This window comes from Pleuronectes platessa, chromosome 1 (genome assembly GCF_947347685.1).
Source record: "Pleuronectes platessa chromosome 1, fPlePla1.1, whole genome shotgun sequence".
Classification (NCBI taxonomy): domain Eukaryota; kingdom Metazoa; phylum Chordata; class Actinopteri; order Pleuronectiformes; family Pleuronectidae; genus Pleuronectes; species Pleuronectes platessa.
Genome location: NC_070626.1, coordinates 23,130,962 through 23,150,029, shown reverse-complemented (window position 1 = coordinate 23,150,029; position 19,068 = coordinate 23,130,962). Strand labels below are relative to the sequence as shown.

The 19,068-nt window shown below is 41.1% G+C and overlaps 1 protein-coding gene across 1 annotated transcript; it reads left to right on the top strand.

Moving 5' to 3' along the window:
- Window positions 1-3,325: 3,325 nt before the first annotated feature.
- Window positions 3,326-10,616, top strand: LOC128440774 (ephrin-B2a-like). The gene is made up of 5 exons (XM_053423606.1): window positions 3,326-3,432; window positions 4,017-4,300; window positions 5,911-6,003; window positions 8,946-9,062; window positions 10,225-10,616. Exons 1-5 carry the CDS (start codon window positions 3,326-3,328, stop codon window positions 10,614-10,616), a joined length of 993 nt encoding a protein of 330 aa, XP_053279581.1.
- Window positions 10,617-19,068: the final 8,452 nt, after the last annotated feature.

Genomic DNA, 19,068 nt, shown 5'->3' with positions numbered 1-19,068 from the left:
TTGGGAATGATGAGTCATCGTGGAACTGAGGAATATGACGCAGAAAGAAAGTGAAACTGCTAGGGACAAACTGTTCAGACTTACTACTCACAGAACTGTCACGATGCTGCAGTAGTGGCACAGTAAAAAGATTTGAACTTTATGTTAACTCCTTGTCAGCTATTTTAGCTGATTACATCTCTTCTCTACTTCATGCTTGGTTGGATTTCCCTGACCTCTTCTTGTTTCCACTGAGTTTATATTCAATTTGATGGTCTCAGCAGCTTTGCCGCGAGGTCCATTAACCTTAGACGAGGTCTAATCATCCAAAATCAGGAGAGGTACTGATACTTGTTTCAGGTGCAGGACAACAGATGGTCCACTAGGGGCAGTAGACTGCTTCTACACTCGAAATACACAAAACTACTGTCTGGATGGACAAAGGCTTTAGCGGCATTTTTCTTCCGCAGATATCTGCTCCCTCCAAAAGTTGTCAATGGGATTTAGCTCAGGACTCATTGGAAGCCAGTTTAAAATATTCCTCCTTTGAGCTGCTGGATGTGTTTAAAGACCCCAGACCTTAGCCTCAAATCTGCAATGGTCTCCTGACACTGCTGCAATTTAATTTAAAATACATTGACAATCTTCAGATTTTATTAATCTTTTGATACATGTCATGCCTCCAGTACCAGGTGCAAGACTCCAGCCCCACAAACTGATCAAATAAATCTACTCCTCTTATTTTTTTGTGTAGGAAAAGACTGGCTTATCAATTAATGTATTTTTTTATTATCCTCACCTTTTTGTGCCTTTCTTACCATAATAGTGACATTTTTGGCCTTTGCCCATCGAGCCTGATTTGGTTTAGTGAGCAGAATGTGGACTATAAGGACCACTCCTGACTGCTCCAGGTCAACCTGACCAACTCTCCACAACCCACCAACTTTCACAAACTGGTCTGATAGAGTTTCTTGTCAGGGCCATGTCCTGTAAACCATTTTTGGACTGAAGCTCTACAAACTGCTGAAACTGAAGTCTTTGGAACTTTGGCGAATGCCTTGTTGCTTTTGGAATTATGATGGTATTCCAGCAATAACAGATAAAGAATGAAAAAAAATATATATCAGTTTATGTACTGAGAAACTTCTTTGGGTGCTTCATCATCAGGCAAATTAAATAAGTAAAATTCACTTTGTTTCATTTGTTCTGTTCCTTTTGTTGGTTACATGTTTCAGAGAGGAGGTGAATAATTACCACTGACTGGCTGATATCTGTATGATGGACTATTATTAGACAATGTTTAGGATCTGTCTCCTAAATGTAGATGCCGGCAGCTGAACACATGACAAGGAAATAAAATCAATCCTAAACATCTGAGGTCTCTGTATCTGAAGTTTGTTTTAGTAAAAACCAACCATCAGACTTTTATAATTTTGTGTTTACATGAGAAAACATCTCTGCAACCGCTATCTCTATGTAGTACACGTCAAAAAAACCTCGAGTTTTAAATGAATTATAAATATGAAAGATGTTGCCAGTACTTTGAACACACAGAGCCCGGCCGGTTTCCCAACAGAAAGGCAGACGTTTCTGTGCAGTTCAGCTGTCAAATGTGGTGTTTAATTCTTGTGGCAGACGCCCTGCATGTGTAATCTTTTAAACCACTTTGTCATTAGTTCAGATTCTCTGGATATGAAGGGGATTACAGCCTTGGCTCCTTAGAGACAGAATATACAGGATTTTAAAGAAAATCCCAACTCATCCACCCACAGTTGCTTTTCAAATGTATTGATCCACATTGAGATAAAAAACATTAATGTCATGGAGGATTTTTCTCACTGTTTGTTATTTGAGGAATTCACACACAAATTTTAGCAGTGGATGGTCATCTCTATGTTCTGTTCTCATTTAGGTCTATAAAAATATGTATGTTTATTTAAGGCGATTGCCCGGTGGAGAGCGGTGAGTAATAGTCTATTAATCATCAATGTTCCCCAAGAACAGGGGATAAAGCTCTTCTCATGAACGTCCCCATGTGGTTACTCACTGAACTGATTTCTGACCTGATAAAACTGGCCTAAAATTCCATTGGTGTGTGCAAGTGCTGGTTTTCTTTGCCTCTTGAGGACCCTTTCTAGAGTAAACACTAACTTGTAAGGACCAGGCGACCTGGTCTTATGAGGCAAAATGTGACTTCTGGACTCTTGGTTAGGGTTATGACTTGTGGTTAGGTTAATGATAGGGTTAGGCATGAATTGGTCATGGTTAAGGTTACGGAGGATGTTTTGGTTAAAATGTCTTCAACAAAGGGAAGTCAAAGCACAGTCTTGATAAATTGCACAATATTGCAATTTGTGTGTGTGTGTGTGTATGTGTGTGTGTGTGTGTGTGTGTGTGTGTATGTGTTTAAATGCAGATCTAAGCTGTTTTCATATACAGTATCCACAAGTCATGCAGGCGAAGTGTGGTTCTATAAAGTGCTGATTTATCCACAATGTTCTATTCTATTATGTTTTGTTGATACTGTATCTTGGAGCAAACTGGCACAAGAATTTCCATCGGCATTAATATTATCTTCTTATCTTATCTGATCTTATCTTACAAAAAATCATTAAAGGCAACAGTGATTCAAATAAGACGATAGAAATACATATTGGCACAATATAAAGTCAATTTCACTTACAGACATAAATTTGCCTCAAAGGGCTTTACATTCCAAGTCAGTGTTTAGACCTTGAGATGGAGAAAGAAGAATTGATTCAACTGTAAAACAATAGAAATTAAGTAGTAAATGTTGAAAGTTCATTCGTTCCTATATGAGGGGGATAATATATAGGCTATTAAACCCAAGAACATTTGGGACAAGGATGGAGGGGTGGATGGTTCGTTTGTTTATTAAGAAAAGGGCTTAAAGATGTTCTGGTGGCACATTGAAGCAACCCCTGCAATTTCCATCAATGAAATAAAGGAATTTGTTTTTTCCTAAATTGGATTTTGTCTCAGTTCAGACGAATAAAGTTACACAAGAGGAGGGGGAAATAAAAAACGCAGCGTCCAGACGCGCTCTGATACGCACAGGGTGGATGTGGGCGGAACGGACAGTCAGCTGATGACTAAATACTCCGCACAATCTCTGTCCTCAATACACCGACGGTTTTCTAGCCAATTACGCACAATGTGGAACATTTCATCCGCGTGCGGGACTCGCGACTCGGTGGGCTCTGGCGCGGGGATGAGTGGTCGGCGCGCACCTGGAGGAGACATGCACGGGCTGCGGCAGACTGTCGTGCGCGTCCTCTGTGGTTTATGATACGGAGTGAGAGCGTGTGGTTCGATCCTGCCGGTGATGGGGAGCAGCGCATGGAGCTGCGGTGCCGTGATGCTGCTGAGCGTCTTCTGCAGCTGCCGCGCCGCCACCCTGGAGTCCATCCACTGGAGCGGCTCCAATGCAAAGTAGGTGCACGGACCAACTTTCTGCTGCTCGTCCGTGACCTCAGGGATCGACTGCAAGTTAAGACAAGCAACCCATGAGGAATGACTAGTCGGTTAATCGTTGACAGTGTTGATGAGGGATTAAACTAAAACCGCTTTACTCTGTTCTGCATTATGTCAAGTGATTACATTTGAATTTTCCTGATCAATTATTTGATAGAAACTTGTGGACAAGAAACAAACTCATCCAAGCTGATGTTTTCAGTTAGCTGGATTTGCAAAGATGTTGAGTTTATCACATTAGATAAAGGAAAGCAGCAAATTATTCCAAGTGAAAAGCTCAAACCGCCACTCGAGTCATATTTATCAACTAAACAGAACATTTGAGTTGTTCCTCAGATGAAAACACATCTTGGGTTGTTTTTTCTGTTTGTTTATTCATTGGCTTATTTCAGCAGCTTTTCGAGACATGAAAACTACATTCATTTCACAATTTACATCTTTGCCACTCTAGTAACTGACGGAGATAATTCAAAATCTATGTTTCACTCTTTATTGTTTCACAGGTCATTTTCAGTGACATCTATTTTCTGTTTCTGCCTCAGATTTACTGCAGGTCAGGGTCTGGTCCTGTATCCTCAGATAGGGGACAAGATGGACATTGTGTGTCCCCGGGCAGACGCTTCCCTGGGGGGGAAGGAGGAGTTCTACAGGGTGTACCTGGTCTCCCGCAGTCAGATCGAGAGCTGCACCATTGACAAGACGGACACGCCCCTGCTGAACTGTGACAAGCCTCACCGGGACGTCAAGTTCACGTTCAAGTTCCAGGAGTTCAGCCCCAACCTGTGGGGTTTGGAGTTCCTCAGGGGGAGGGACTATTACATCACCTGTAAGTCAGAGCAGAGTGAGACTTGCCTGTGACCTGTGTGCGTCTCAAAGTGCAAATCAACACGTGCAACATCCTAAAATGAGTCACTGGTTTGCCACAGGTGGAGCGGCGTCCAAGTCGGTGCTACAGCAACTGTTTCTTGTTCCCTCTTTTTCCTCCTGCAACGAGAGGAAGCCATCGTCATTGGCTCCCTCTCAATTTGTCAGATTGCGTGAGAATCAAAAAAAATGTGGCCTCGTTATTGGACCGCTGTCGGTTAAACCAGCATCTTAGTGGCAAGTGATGCATGATATGGAGAGCAAGTCTGACAATGTAGCCTCATCCAGCGCGCCACACTCTGACAGCACACTTCGCTCTGGCAGGCCAGTGTGATTTCAAGGGCTTACATGCCCCAAATCACACAAGGCTTTTACAGCATCAGGCAGATTTGATGGGAGCTTTCATGGCAACGTGGCTTGTAGCCTCTGAGATGTTGTTATCTGACCTAAATGCTGCTAACAAGCCCATGTGTGGGGGGGAGTGACAGGGGGTGAACCAAAGTTCTCAGTGTATGTGTGTGTCTCCGTGTTTATGCAGTTTTTTTTGTGTGTCACTACATTGTTTTGCACAAGTTGATTTAAAGTCCACGTCCAAGTTGCATCTAGAGTTAAAAGGATTGATAAGTTGATTCAACCATAGAATTTAGTTCACTAGGTCCTCCAAGCCAAAACGAACACAGTTTAATTCAAGAGGCATACAATGCATTCTACAGTTAGGTTTAAATGTTCTCTTTTTGTTGAGATTTCTTTAGTTTTTGGCTATTTTTTGTTGTTGTGGCCATTTTTAAGCTGTTGTGATGTATTATTTTGATCATTTTGATGAATAATGAACAATTTTAACCTTCATAGTGTTTGGATTTAATGCAGAACTAAAGTTTGAATCAGTTTTAGCTATAGGTGTATTCACGCTATAGATATACCTAATAAACTACCAATTGAGTGTAACTGTTAATTGTTTTAAATATCGAATAATCATGTAAGTTATTTATGAAGGAAAAATGTAGCATCCGGCGTTTTTTTGGAAAAAGAAGGATTTTTCCAGGAATTTTTTTGTTTTGTGTGAAAGGGAATCAAATTATAATATTTGGACAGTTTCCATTATAATAATAATAATTCTCACTATAAATACTATCATAAAGGCTTCATAAACAGCAACACTTTATAAATCCTATGTTGATCAATTGTTCCATATACACTGTGCCCACACTGTGCTTAATGCATAAGCAACTTAACGCTATATATGTGACTTTATTTATTCTATATCATTTAAAATTATATCGTGATGGTTATTTACCTCATTTTATTGCCAAACCCTATAAAGAGTTATTTCTTGCAGCACTAGTTGTATCTCATGTTTTTTATGTGTAAATAATGTATGTAAAATATAGTCACATGCATCTAGTTTGGTCAAGTTTGTGCATCCTCATGCATAAATGATGCAACATTTGGAAACTAAAACAGGAAGCAAGGAAACTCTATATTAGTGAATGGTCTTGTGATATGAAAAATACATGAGATTCAAACTCAAACTCAAACAATAATTAAAAATTTACCCTCATGTCTGTGTATCAGCCACCTCGACAGGAGCTCTTCAAGGTCTGGATAACACTAATGGAGGAGCGTGTAGGACCAAATCCATGAAGCTGATGCTGAGAGTCGGCCAGAGTAAGTACTTTGTGTGTGTGGGTGTGTGTTTGTGTGCGTGTGTGTGTGTGTGTGCGTGTGCCAGCAGACATGTGAATGAAAGACGGATACAGGCTCCCAGACGCAGGTATCTGACAGCAGCACTTAACGAAACATCACAGCTAATGTCTGTTCCTGCTTATTATACATGTGATGCCGTTGTATCACCTTCTCTCTGGAATTGGTCAGATGATCTCGATCATCTATTCATGCTCTTGAAGAGAGATTACCGTCGTGAATTATCTCAAATCCCTAATTCAAACCGTTGGCAGCTTAAGGCCATCAGTATAATCTTGCATGCCATCGCTCGGATTGGTCGTTGCTTTCAATAATCTTTTTTTTCTGCTTTAACATCAGAATAGCTGATGTGTTCTGCTCTCATCACATACATTAAAAATTTAATAAATCTGATTCCTAACATATCCACTGCCATAGCAGAGGATGAGTGAGTTTATAATGTTCACATGGAAACATATTGAGTTTTTTTTTTATTAAACTATCTACGACAATATTATAATAGTGTTATTTGTAAGTAACCTTTATGAGAAGATACCTGTGTATGAGGATGGTATTTATTAGTTTTCTACACGTGAGGTAGTGTGTGTGTGTTATTGATCTCCACGTGATCAGAGAAATCGACAGATGCCGCGTTTCTGTGCATGTTTATAAAACTTTAAAATGCAGAGTCTGCTCAAGCCGTAAAATGGAATTTATTTGACCTCAGAAATGTGGAGAATTACTCATAAATGATTCAAGAGTTTGGGTTAGAGATGAAAATCAAAATCGCAGCATTTTCTGTGTTTCTCCACTGATCATAACTGGGAATGTAGAGCTGTTTTTCTGCTGTGTTTACAAACACTGCAGGAGTAAACAAACCTTTAAGAACCACCAGTAAAAAGGAAGATTTTGTTGTAATCTCTCGTTAATGTCGACACATGGTGCATTAGGTCACGTTTGGCAATTCACTGCAGCTTCCATCGGTATTTTAATGAACCCGTCTGTTTATGTTTGGATGTATGACTCGTGCCTGTGGAACTGAAAATATAATCACAGAGTTTTTGTGTATTCATGGTAAATGTGTTTGAGAAGATAAAAATTTGTGTTTCCGTTATAAGTTAATGTGAAAAACCTAAACTTCAGTTTCTTTAAGAGCATCGAACAGATGTTGATTAAAGTGATTACTTTTGATCTAATCTGTAGATTACCAAAAGGCTTGAGTGTGTGGGTCGACTTCAATACCTTTCAAACTGCTCAGTGTCATTTGCACACAAAAAATATTTATTAATATCTAGTGATGAATGTGGTTCGATGTTTTTCCCTTTTTTACGCAGGCCTCCATATTTTCCTTCAACCTGCCATCCTTGGTTACTCTAGCAGTTTAGAGTTTAACTTCCACAAAGCTGAGGGACTTCTGAGAGACTTTAAAAGCAGTGGTGGAGAAAAATTACTCACATCCTTTATTTAAGTAAAAATTCTGATAAAATTAAATTAAATTCCTCCATTAACTAAAAGTTCTTGTTTCATCAGCTTGGATACATGATCACATTTGACATTATTAGATTCATGCTAATGTATCAATATGAAAGCAGCATTTTACTAGTAAAGCCACTCAAGGTGGAGATGTTTGAGACACTCTACTGTATTTACTTCACAATTTAATCCAGTGGTTCCCAACAAAGGGGTCGGGCCCCTCCCAACAGTCACAAGATGGACCTGTGAGTTGTCAGATGATTAATGGGGTTTAGGCCAAAAAGAAAACAGACCAAATCTGACTCACAGAATCTGTTAGATTTTCATTGTCATTTATCGATAAAAAAATGATAAAAAATAGGATTTGTTTTCTGAAATATATGATATCATGTAAACATCTATGTATATAATAATATATGATCACCGTACCAGTTTGGACCTTGGGCTGGTGTTTGACTAAAACAATATGAGACATTTAGAGGGGACATTTCTCCTGCCTGATGACAAAGATCACAAATGTGACAAAGCAACACATTACTTTTCTTGTGAGGAATCTTAAGGTTTCTATTTCTCTTGCTGGGAAATGGTAGTGTGAGAATTAGGTCATAGCTGAAGTTGTTAGTTAAACTGGACTAAACAGACGAGATGGTTTCCAACAGAAATGTAGTAAAGGGGCCAGCTGACCTGGAAGTTTCTAAAAAGGCGAAACAGCTTGAAAAACATCTTTTAAAAAAAATGTATGAAGTGCTATACCTGTACTTTAGGGTACATGCCTACTATGCCTGAGATAACCGAAGAAGCTATGATATGATGTCGTTTTCATAAACTCACTCAAAATCACTCCTCCAGAGTTACACAAGACATTATCTTGTTCTCTGTTTCGGCTGCTCCTGTCAGGAGGTACTATGCCTGAGGTCCTTTCAGACTCAATCCTCCCATTCATCCAGACTTTGCACTGAGGATGTTACACATCTGTGAATTTGGTGGAATCCCCCCTAACTTTTGATTTCCAGCATTCCTTCTCGAAAAAAAAAACCAAGGAAATGTGTGAATTGGCTGCATTGACTGCATATTTGTCACACACAAGTAGTGTAGGTGTAGATAGTGAAAGTGTTAGTGAGTTTAGTTTTTCATTCAACACAATCTGAGTCCCAGTTGTGACTCAAAAAAAAACTTTCTGTGGTTCGATTAGTTGAGAAAATGTTTTCCCCATTTCCTCCTGTGATGTGTTTTTATCTGAATGACTCTCAGTGCAACAATAATCAGTCCAGAAAGAAAGAAGCCCTGACGGACTGACGGCAAACACTAATCATTTTGTTATGACAGCACTCCACCTACGCGGGAACGCCACAGATTATAATGAAATGAAAATGAGGTGTGAGGTGGGATCCCTGTAATCATGTGCTGTGATTTTATTCAGGTCAGCTTCTCAACTGTCCTGCTTCATATTCCAGGCTCCTCAGATCCACCCTCAATACTCCAGGAGTCGCCCACCAGATTCCCGCCCTCACGACCGAAACCCAAGGCCAAGGACGAGTCTGCGAAGGAACGCGACGCAAAAAGCAAAACTGGTACAAAAAAAGCCAACACCTATTACCTGGAGAATATAGAAGTGTTGTCTTTGGCCTTTTGACCAATGTGACTTTTAGTGAGTATTGGCGCCATGGTGAAGAAAATTCCCAGTATAATGTAATTTAACAAGACTGAAGTCACAGTTTAATGAGAAAGAATTTTATAATATCTTATCGTTATCCCGTCTTAATTCCCGAGTTAATTCTGGTAGGCCTAGAACTCCCATTTAAGGATTCATTATAATGTTTTAACGTGTCAACTACACATAGAATAGTATACATGAGCATATTTGTAAATGATAAATGTAGTAATTATATAAAATACAATACATAATCTACTTTTGTTATTGTCAGCAAATTCCATGAATGAAAGCTAAAACTGGTGTTAGTTTGAGAGACACGTCTCCAACTTCTATACTCTGCTCTGAGTCCATCGGTTATTGCTAGAAATATAAATCTTCACAAACAGGTCACAAATACCATCACAGCATTTTTATAAAGCCTTTAAATAAATCTGTAGTCTGGAGAATTTCTAACTACAGAGGTGCTTGAATGATTTAACTATGTTAACTATAAGAACAAATTGTTGGTACATTACAGGTCAGGATGATTACATTTAAAAGAAGTCCTGTCACTGATTTTAAATACAAGTGATTTAAAGGCAAACAAGTATAAACATTTGTACTCTGAGGCTTTGAAGTGGAATATATTAGTATTTCAGCTTTCTGTTACTGGTATGCTCCAGAATATAAAATTAAATATTTTAACCATCCTGTTAAATCCAAGTTGCTCTCATAATCAAACAGAAATATATTGAAAGGAATGAAAACTTGTTTCCATTCTGATACATCAAGGATCAGGGACACATTGTCTTTATTGTTTTTTAATTATCTTCTTTACAAACCTTCAGTCTGACCCATTGACCCGTTCAGGGTCAGAGAAAGGCTGTTTACTAGGGTGACACTAAGGATTAGATCATATTCTCCAGTGTCCAGCTTTGACAGAGGTGTTTCTGTACCATGCTAATACAAACTGATCGCAGTGCACCCGGGCTTAAACTGAGTGAAACTGTTGTTAAATCTCTTTGTCACGCGTCCCGATTCACTCTTTCATCCCAGTTTCTCCTCTTTCTTCCCGCCCCTCCTCTTGTTTCTCCCGACAGACGCAGACCAGGATGAAGGACAAACAAACCCCGGTGGTGGCAGTGACTCGGAGACACAGCTGTTCGTGTGGGTCTTTTCCGGCTGCGTGATCGTCCTTCTGGTCGTCATCGTTTTGCTGGTGCTGCTGTGGAGGCGCCGTCACCGCCACTGCCTCCCAGAGAGCCAGCAGTCCGCCTCCGTGTCCCTCAACACCTTGGCCCTGCCGAAGCGGGACAGCATCAGCAGCGACAACAACGGCTCGGACCGCAGCGACGTCGTCTTCCCTCTGCGGCCTTCCGACAGCATGGTCTGCCGCCACTATGAGCGTGTGAGCGGCGACTATGGTCCACCTGTCTACATCGTTCAGGAGATCACACCTCAGACTCCCACCAACCTGTACTACAAAGTCTAGTGTGTGCTGCTCTACTCTTTATCTAACATGTTAACCAGATTTATAAAGATGGACCAAACATCTCCTCCTCGTCCCACTACAGCCAGAAATGCAGCCAAAACATCCCGGATACTGACGCTGCCATCTTGCACATTTGGATCCAGACTCTGTCAGAAATCTGTGGATGCAGCCATGGTGGCGAGGTCCGGTCGATACGCACATTTGACCAATCATGAGTCAGACTCAGCTGTCAATCATGACATGATGTTTCACCCCCTTTTCACAGCAACTAATTCAATTCAAACTTACTGGAAAAACAAGAACTTGAACAAACATCAGAGTGACATCTAACTAAACTGACAGAAACCGCCCTTGAGAAAAATGTATTCGATGTGTACTTTGACTTATTGTCTTAATTTGGGGGGGGAGATATTTAAGACCTATACTGCAACCAGCCACCAGGTGGCAATCGAGACACTTTGGCTTCACTTTTTGGTAGCCGTCATGTCGTCCATCTTTATAAACGAATGGTTATTAATCATATATTTTACTTCTAGCTACAGTCTGTGACACAATGTTCCTGTGGCTGCAGCTGTAGAGTTTGTAGCATTTAAAGGAAACGTTGGGACTTTATCTGAGAGCTGTGTTGCTCTGAACAAAGACATGAGACACGTGAGTCAGAAGACTTGTTGGGGTCCTAGTGCACAAAAAGCTGCTTAGTACACTTTGTCTTTTTAGTGAAGAGACAATCCGAGAGATAAATGGTGTCATCAGATATCATTCAGTCGTTGTGTTCGGTTGTGAGTTATGTCCCGTAGTGTCTAGGAAATGCCAGTTTGTTTTTGTTTGTATTTTACTAAGAAATCTGTTGTTTCTCCCTGCTACTGAATGTGGCAGCTTCAACGTGTTTTGTATATTTAATTTATTGATAAAAGGGGGAAGAGAGATTGACATTTGCATTAAAATACACTAACTTTTTGAGTTCTTTAGATTTATGTTAGATTTAACATAATTGAAGTGTGTCAACTTTGTTTCAAATGCTATTCAGTAAAATTAAAATGATTTGGGGCCTTTTATTGTAGTTATTTAAATGATCATTTCCAAACAGCTTTTATTATATTGTACTGTGTAGCCAGAGGTCCCAAGCCACAAAAAAAAGTATTTTCCAATGTAATTATTTATCACAGGATTTTTTTGTTACTTGTTAAACATAAAAATGAACAACTTGTCAGTGTCTCGTCCTCTGTGTGTGTTCCATCTCTTCCTCTCAAAACCAACAACGTTAAAAGGTAGAAGTGACGAACACAGGCAGGAAATGAATGGAACATAATGGAGAAAGTGAAGTTTGATTTAGAATAAATGGTGATGATTCACAGTGCACTCTCTCAATGATTCTTGTGAGCAAAAAATCACAGAGCAACATGTCACCATGCGCGATGGCTTCAGGTAACAGTATGTGACAGCAGCAACACTATTTGCATATGGATGTTTTTAAGATCATCATGCTCCTGTTCTGCAGTTATAGCCCCTGTTCTCTGTTTCAAAAATGTATGGATATTACACTGTTCAGCTTTGTTTGATGTGGATTTGTTTCAAAACTTAAAACCATCGTCTGGATGATTTTTGGAGGTTGAAGTTATAAAATGAGATACTGCCCACAGGGGCATGTCTCTCCATTACTCTTCTAATGGTGCTCCTGGGAAAGTGACTGTCACTATGCGGTTAAAAGTAATCTTACACCTGACAGGACAGAAAGAGGTGTATTCTTCTTTAAATACACTTTCCCTTGAATTCCTCACTCAGTTGCAGCATCCTCTTTGCTGTGATTTACCAACAAAAGCTTTTAAATGATCTAACGGTAAAAAAAATATATCTTAACAAAAAAATGTGGAGCGCATAATTGTCTCATAGTCTCTCCTGTGGCTCCGTTCACAGCATCCATGGGTGAACATGTTTCATGCTCCCCCAGCCACATCATGCGGCACATTTTCAACCTGTCAGCTTCCATGAGCTTCCTCTCCACCAGGGACACTGTTGCCTCTGAACAGACGATCACCAGGACATGTGCTCGGTGCATCAAACAAGGAGACTGCACAGCTAAAATTAAACAGGTGCTTTGCAGGAAGAATATAAACGAAATCTTTCCTTTTGACTGAATCTTCAGTGAAGCTCTTGAGAGAACTGGGTTATATTCTCATTCACAGGGAGCCACTTGTCTTTTACCGCCTGTAACCGGATACAATAAGTTTGATAAAGAGCAGATGACAGGATTGGGCGCCCTCATTCTTGTCCTGCAGCAAAATACAATTTCCCCTCTGGCAAGAGAGGTGTTTTAAAATATCTGCGGGACCGTTAATAGAAAATGTGCCAAAGATAACTTCATTACTCTTTTCTATAATTGACTTCTTTAATAGACTCAATGTGTCGTGGCCAAAAAAAAACTCCCTTACTTTTTTTCGATGTGGAAACATATATTGTAACTGTACGGTGAACTATATGCTCTAATAAAGCACTCTTCATTTTATTCACTAAAATAATAACTCTTCATTATATTGAACTATTTGTACTTGCTGTAGTGTCTTGTGAAAACACAATATAACACAAAGATTTGCTTCCATAGAGCATGTTCGTTGTCTTTGTGTGTGTCCGCTCCCCCCCCCCTTGCTTGATGTGATCCTTGTTCTTGTGAGATGTTTTTGTCCTGTGTGAAGCTTCACAGCTGAATGGGCAGTGGTCAGGCGAGGTGCGTTCAGTTGACCTCGGGGTCAGGCCGAGACAATGGTGGCCAGGCTTGTATGGGGCGAACAAAACAGAGACCCCCAGACTCACGGCCCCTGATGTGGGAGGGGCTTCAGGCATGGTAGGTCCGTTTTTAAAAAAGCGGGCAGATGTGGCGCTTCATCGGAGGGGATGTTTTGGATCCCAGGTACAGACTTGAATATATTTCAAGTGCTACCAGTATGTTGTTTTTAATTCCCGCATTTTTACATGGGAAGTGATTTCTTTGTTGTTTTACAGGGAAATAACCATGATTTTATCTTGTTTACATGTCAGACGGCTTTTCCTTCCTCTGTATCCCAAACTACCACATGAATTGTGTCGTCCTAAGATGCTTTTGTCACTGCTACCTGCCCTGATGAATCTTTAACCATCATTTGTGCAGGGAGCATAGAGCGGGAGTGAGGAGGGTGGGGGTCGGAAGGAGGAGGAGAGCCAAACACTTTCATCTGACCTCATGGGACAATGTGAAGTCTACAGCCTCCCTGCGTCCACCCACCCCCCACTTCACTTCCATCTGAAGAGGAACTAGCCCCACCGCTGGCTCCTGGTGTGGGGGGTTGGGGGTCAGGACTGAGAACTCACCGTCCAGAGAAGAGAACGTGGAGGAACGGATATACTGCATTTTAGGAGTTTTTCTCGTTGTGGCTCGGTTTGAGGAGTGTGAAGCGAAGCTCAACTGAAACACTGCACCGATAAAAGAGAACAAAATAAACATTTTGCATCAAGCTTTTACAGAAACATCCTCGTGCATCACAAAGGAACACTACAGGAAACAGGTTTAAATGTTAAACCTATTGAAGAGAACTGATTTGCTGCTCTGTATGAATTCTTCAAGTGTTTCCTCTGAATGTGTTGCTCAAGGATTATGTTTTCTATTTAACACTACAGGAAGTCCAGGGATGGGGAAGTTGTGGTTGGTGTTTCTAGTTACAGTTGAAAAAACATTCTAACATTATAGAACAATATTTTGTTTGCTAGTTCCCTCTGCTGGCCAGCTCCTTTACTGTATTATCCTCACTGTGACAATCCACGGGGTTTAACGCATTTCCTCAACTTCCATTGTAATGACTTGCATGAATGTGGGAAAGGTGGAAGGAATTTATAGTTAAGGTCTCATTTGTTGTTTCTTCGTTATTAAACTCCACAAGTTGAATAGGTGTTTTTCATCATTTATTTAACTGGACTCACATATTTGTGTTGTGAACAAAAACAGCTCAGGACCGGTGTATTTCAACTTTTTCTTTCAGCTACAATCATCCATCATACCAGTAGTGAAAGAAGTTCTCAACACCTTTGGGTAGGTTTCCGATTACAACAACGGAAAAAAAGAAAATGTTGGATCATCCTACCCCTTCTGACCGCAGACAATTATTTAAATGAAACTGAAGAGGAAACATCTGTTTGGTAGAACGGCTGAAAACTCCTAATGAGACATGACAGGTGGTCTTACCAATTCCTATGAGGTGTTTGATATTGTATTTTACAAGATTAACGTGTGTTTTTATGCATAAAATCTTTGTTTCAAAATGTAAACAAAACTCTAGATAAAGTTATAGGTGCGTGAGGTAAACTATTTCTGTTATACGCCTGTTCATTTCAAGTTAGAATAAAGTGACTAAGATTATGATAAATGTTCTTGAGGTTTTCGTTTGATGATTAATACCTGTAAGTTTTTTTTCATCTAACGCAAAACTTTTGATTGTCATCCTTGTATTTTCCATACAAGTCAATCAAACATCTGAAGTATGTGTTTGAGGTTTGTATCCGTCGATGTTTTACACCTCAGTCTTTAAACATTTTTTTTACTTTTTTTACACACATTTAATTGAATCTACTGAGATTTTTACTTAGAAGCAATAAAAAGATGTGGAGTGTTGAGCCGGGGCCCTACATCCGGCCTGAGGCCCCCAAATTTGTTGCAATGCTCGACTGCTCCTCTGAAGTGGTTTGTTGGTTCTTGCCCTCGCTCTTAAAGACTCCGCAACATCCAGACGTTTAGTTTTAAATCTAAGAAGAAAGAAACACCAGGGCGTGAACGTATTTACTGTGAGCATGAAAAGTAACAAATACTTTGGTTCATTTCAGAGAGCAAGTTTTAATTACTGTGGTTTTTCCATATGACACAAACGACACATTTAGTTTTATGTAATTAGTATTATTGTGTTATCTTTTACTGTTGAACTATTCTGAAAGGAAAAAACTAAAATATCTGTTGCAGGCAAAAAATGTTAATGTCTTTATTACTTTGATACAATAGTTTAAATTACATCTAAAACGTTTTTCAACAGTTTAACTTACTGTTTCCTTATTGATTGTCATTGTTTTTATTTCAGTCAAATGTTTTCAGTTAATTATCTGAGGCAGATTTGTTAGTTAAACCTCTTGTTGAGGTGTTTCTTCAAACTAAAACTTAGATTCCATATTGCTTTTATATCTTAATAATAACTAGCTACATTCAAAGAATAAACTCTAAACGGATGCCACTGTTGAACAATTTGGATTTCATTACCTGAATAAAGTTTTATAGAACATTTAAGGCTTATTTTGAGACTTAAGAAAAGAACATTAACATTGTCATTGGACAAAAAACATAGTTTGGATAGAACTTTATTTGTACTGCTCACAAACCACAGAGTCTGGATTTATGAATGCATGGAGAGGCTGTTTTTATTTTTTGGTTGCGTAACATACATTTTGGGGTTAAATTCGTTTACATGTATATGTTGCACACACTTGCTCATTTTATCTACAGCAAATTCAAAGTATAGAACTAATTAACTAGCTAACTAGTATAGACCAAATTTAATAACCAATAATTTTGCTATTGCATATTTACAAGCCTATAGTTTACAAAACTCTTGGAAACTATATGAACATTGTTTTTCTTTTGTGACTCTGTATGGAAACCGACAAAAAAATGTATGTATATACATGATCTAAAGGATGATGCATTAATTCACATTATTTTAAAGTGTTTTGGTGCAACAGGTTAATCAGACGTTTTATTGTCTTGTTAAACGAGAACACAAATTAGATCAATATATCATTTTTTTAATAAAAAAAACAAAACCCGACTCTCTGGTTCGATTATTTAATCTTTTCTCAACGCACAGGGACATTAAACTATACGCGTCTGAACGGACTGCTCCCTTGTTTACATACACACATATATACTAAGTGTTCTCTCTCTAAGTTGATGGGAATCTGCAGAGCTCCCCATGTGTGTGCCTCCTTCCCCGGCAGAGGCAGGTCGGAAGTACCGTAGTTTATGTATGCTAATGTGGAGAGTTGGGGGTTGTAGCTAGATATTTACGTTCAGTGGGAGCCGCCCTTCATTCACCCACATGGTTACCAACTGGTCGCCTTCGCGCCACTTTCCTAACCCCGCAATCGGCTCCAGCGGCGGCTCCTGGCTCCGGATCCCAGCCGGCTCGCCTCGGATCTCACCCCGCGTGTCGTCTCCGTCAGCCGGTAGAAAAGTTTTGGGCACAGTTCGCTGTTTATCCCGCTTTCTTTTTGTCGCGGAGAGACCACACGGCAGCCCGAGCAAGTGAGCGAAGATGGTGGATTTCGGCTGGTGAGTGTCTGCCGAGCGCATGTTTATCGGCAAGGAAGTCGGGTTCCTGCTCCGTTTTTCCGCCTTTGTGTGGCTCCGTTGAACCCGCAACAGACTGGTTGGTGTTTCCTTTCGCCTCGTGGTGTCTCGGGAGGAGAACGGGGATCTGCATAGTGAGACATTACCGAGATGTTGGCGATGAAAACAGTGTAACGTGAGGCGCATGGCAGCCCCCTTAGCTCCACCATTGAGGGAATGAGGGAGATTTGAAAAAGCTTGTCAGGAGCTTTTTCTCCGCTGCGCCTCCGCCACCGCTGGAGGAGGGAAATATGGCTTTTTAATCAACACTCCAGATAGTTGACATGAAACCCCGCAGCGTGATATTTAGAAACAAGTTTGTGAATGTGTTTATTTCGCTACTCGGACTCGAGTGCAGTGGTGTGTGAGTTAAAGTGCCCCCCAGAACAAAGCAGCAGCACATGGGGCAGCTTTAGGCCGCGCGTTTTAGCTTAGCCTAGCCGCACAAACTTAGCACAACACTCCAGCGGGGCTAGCTCCGATAGGAGATTTAAAATGCAGGGAACCCGGGGAAATTAAGGCAAGCGTGGGTAAATGCAACAAGAGCACCGGGGTCAATGCACCGTGGATGTATTTTCAAACATGTGGTCGTTTGTTGTTGGCTAGCGGCTAACCAGCGCCGTCCAGCTCCACTCCCCATGATGCTAGCCGGAGACGCGGACACAAATGACCGGCTGTATCGATTCTAACACCAGCGGCCGCTCCCCGTGCCGCTTCCTCGGGTAGTTTTGGGGGTGAAACTGGGTTAAAGTTAGCACGGTTTGCCATGTTTTCAGCAGGCGCACCGCAGCTCCACCAGCACGGCTGCGGTGTGCTGTTAGCATCGTGGACGGCAGCCCGTGTTTTCCAGAAGCTCCGACGCCGCAGCTCGCGGCGTTCTCCCGGTAAACGACCACCACGCAGGTTTAAACTGTGTTTCACGTACAGCGCCACGTTTTTTTGCGTTTACATCGGTTCGGGTTGTTGGTATTTGTGCGAAGATTGGCGCACTTCGAGGCGCCATGTTAAAGGCGGTGGGGGAGGGGTGAACAACACCGTGTCCCCGCGCAGGCGCGCCCGTGTCGCAGGGACGCGGGGCCGCAGGCTGCTCATTCATGTTTTCACTGACCTCGTGCTGCTGCTGCGTTCAATCACAACATCTTCCCCCGTGAGAAGCGGCGACGCTATGGACACTTATTACGGTGGCCATTCACGTCCCTACGCGTTCAGACCGCACTTGATTTGTTACAGGAGCTCAGAATCTGCACGTGTAACTTGTTGCGGTGACATAAAGACTTGTTTATTGTATGTAACACTGATCCCACGTGTCCCTCTGTGTTTTCAGATCCCACGTGCAGCGCCGGACCTCTTCCCTCTTCTGATCAGAGCGGTGTGACCATCCTCTCCTGTGGTGCTGGAGGGCAGTGATGCTGTAATCAGTCTGTGTATTGTCAAAGTGCTTACAGTGCAGGTAGTTCTATGCAATACCTACTGCAGTGGAGGCACTTACAGCAATACCCCGACACTGGTGTGCAGAGTCTCCGGTGTAGTTGTCAGTCGAAGTACTGTCTTTGTGCTAAGGTGCATCTAGTGCAGATAGTGAAATAGACTAGCACCTACTGCCCTAAGTGCTCCTTCTGGCATAAGGGGCTGTGATCATTCGCCAACCAGACTCATTTCTACTTTCTAATTTGGCTCAAATATCGCGCAGTTCTCTGCTAGTTTTGCATAGTTGCACTACAAGAATAGATGAGTTGTGCAAATCTATGCAAAACTGATGGTGGCCTGCTTGCTCTCCACCTGTTAAGATGTTTGGTTTCGGGGGTTGTCACATCAAATTGACTGTACAACGCTTTGTAATGCTCTTTTCTTTTTTTTTTAATGGAGCGCTTGCCAGTTCTTGCCCCCTGACTTCAGGTTCAGCAGTACTAAAGTGCTTATAGTGCAGGTAGTGATTTCTCCCTATCTACTGCAATGTAAGCACTTGAAGTATTTCTAACTAACTTCATCTCTCTGAAGATTGGAAGTCCAGTTTTTGTCCAAAACTCATCTGTTGATCACCACCTGGTCAGTTTTGCT

Coding starts and splice junctions, on each gene's coding strand:
- LOC128440774 (XM_053423606.1), top strand. CDS start 3,326: ATGGGGAGCAGCGCATGGAGCTGCGGTGCCGTGATGCTGCTGAGCGTC. Junction 6,004..8,945: donor GATGCTGAGAGTCGGCCAGA/GTAAGTACTTTG, acceptor TTCATATTCCAG/GCTCCTCAGATCCACCCTCA. Junction 9,063..10,224: donor CGACGCAAAAAGCAAAACTG/GTACAAAAAAAG, acceptor TTCTCCCGACAG/ACGCAGACCAGGATGAAGGA.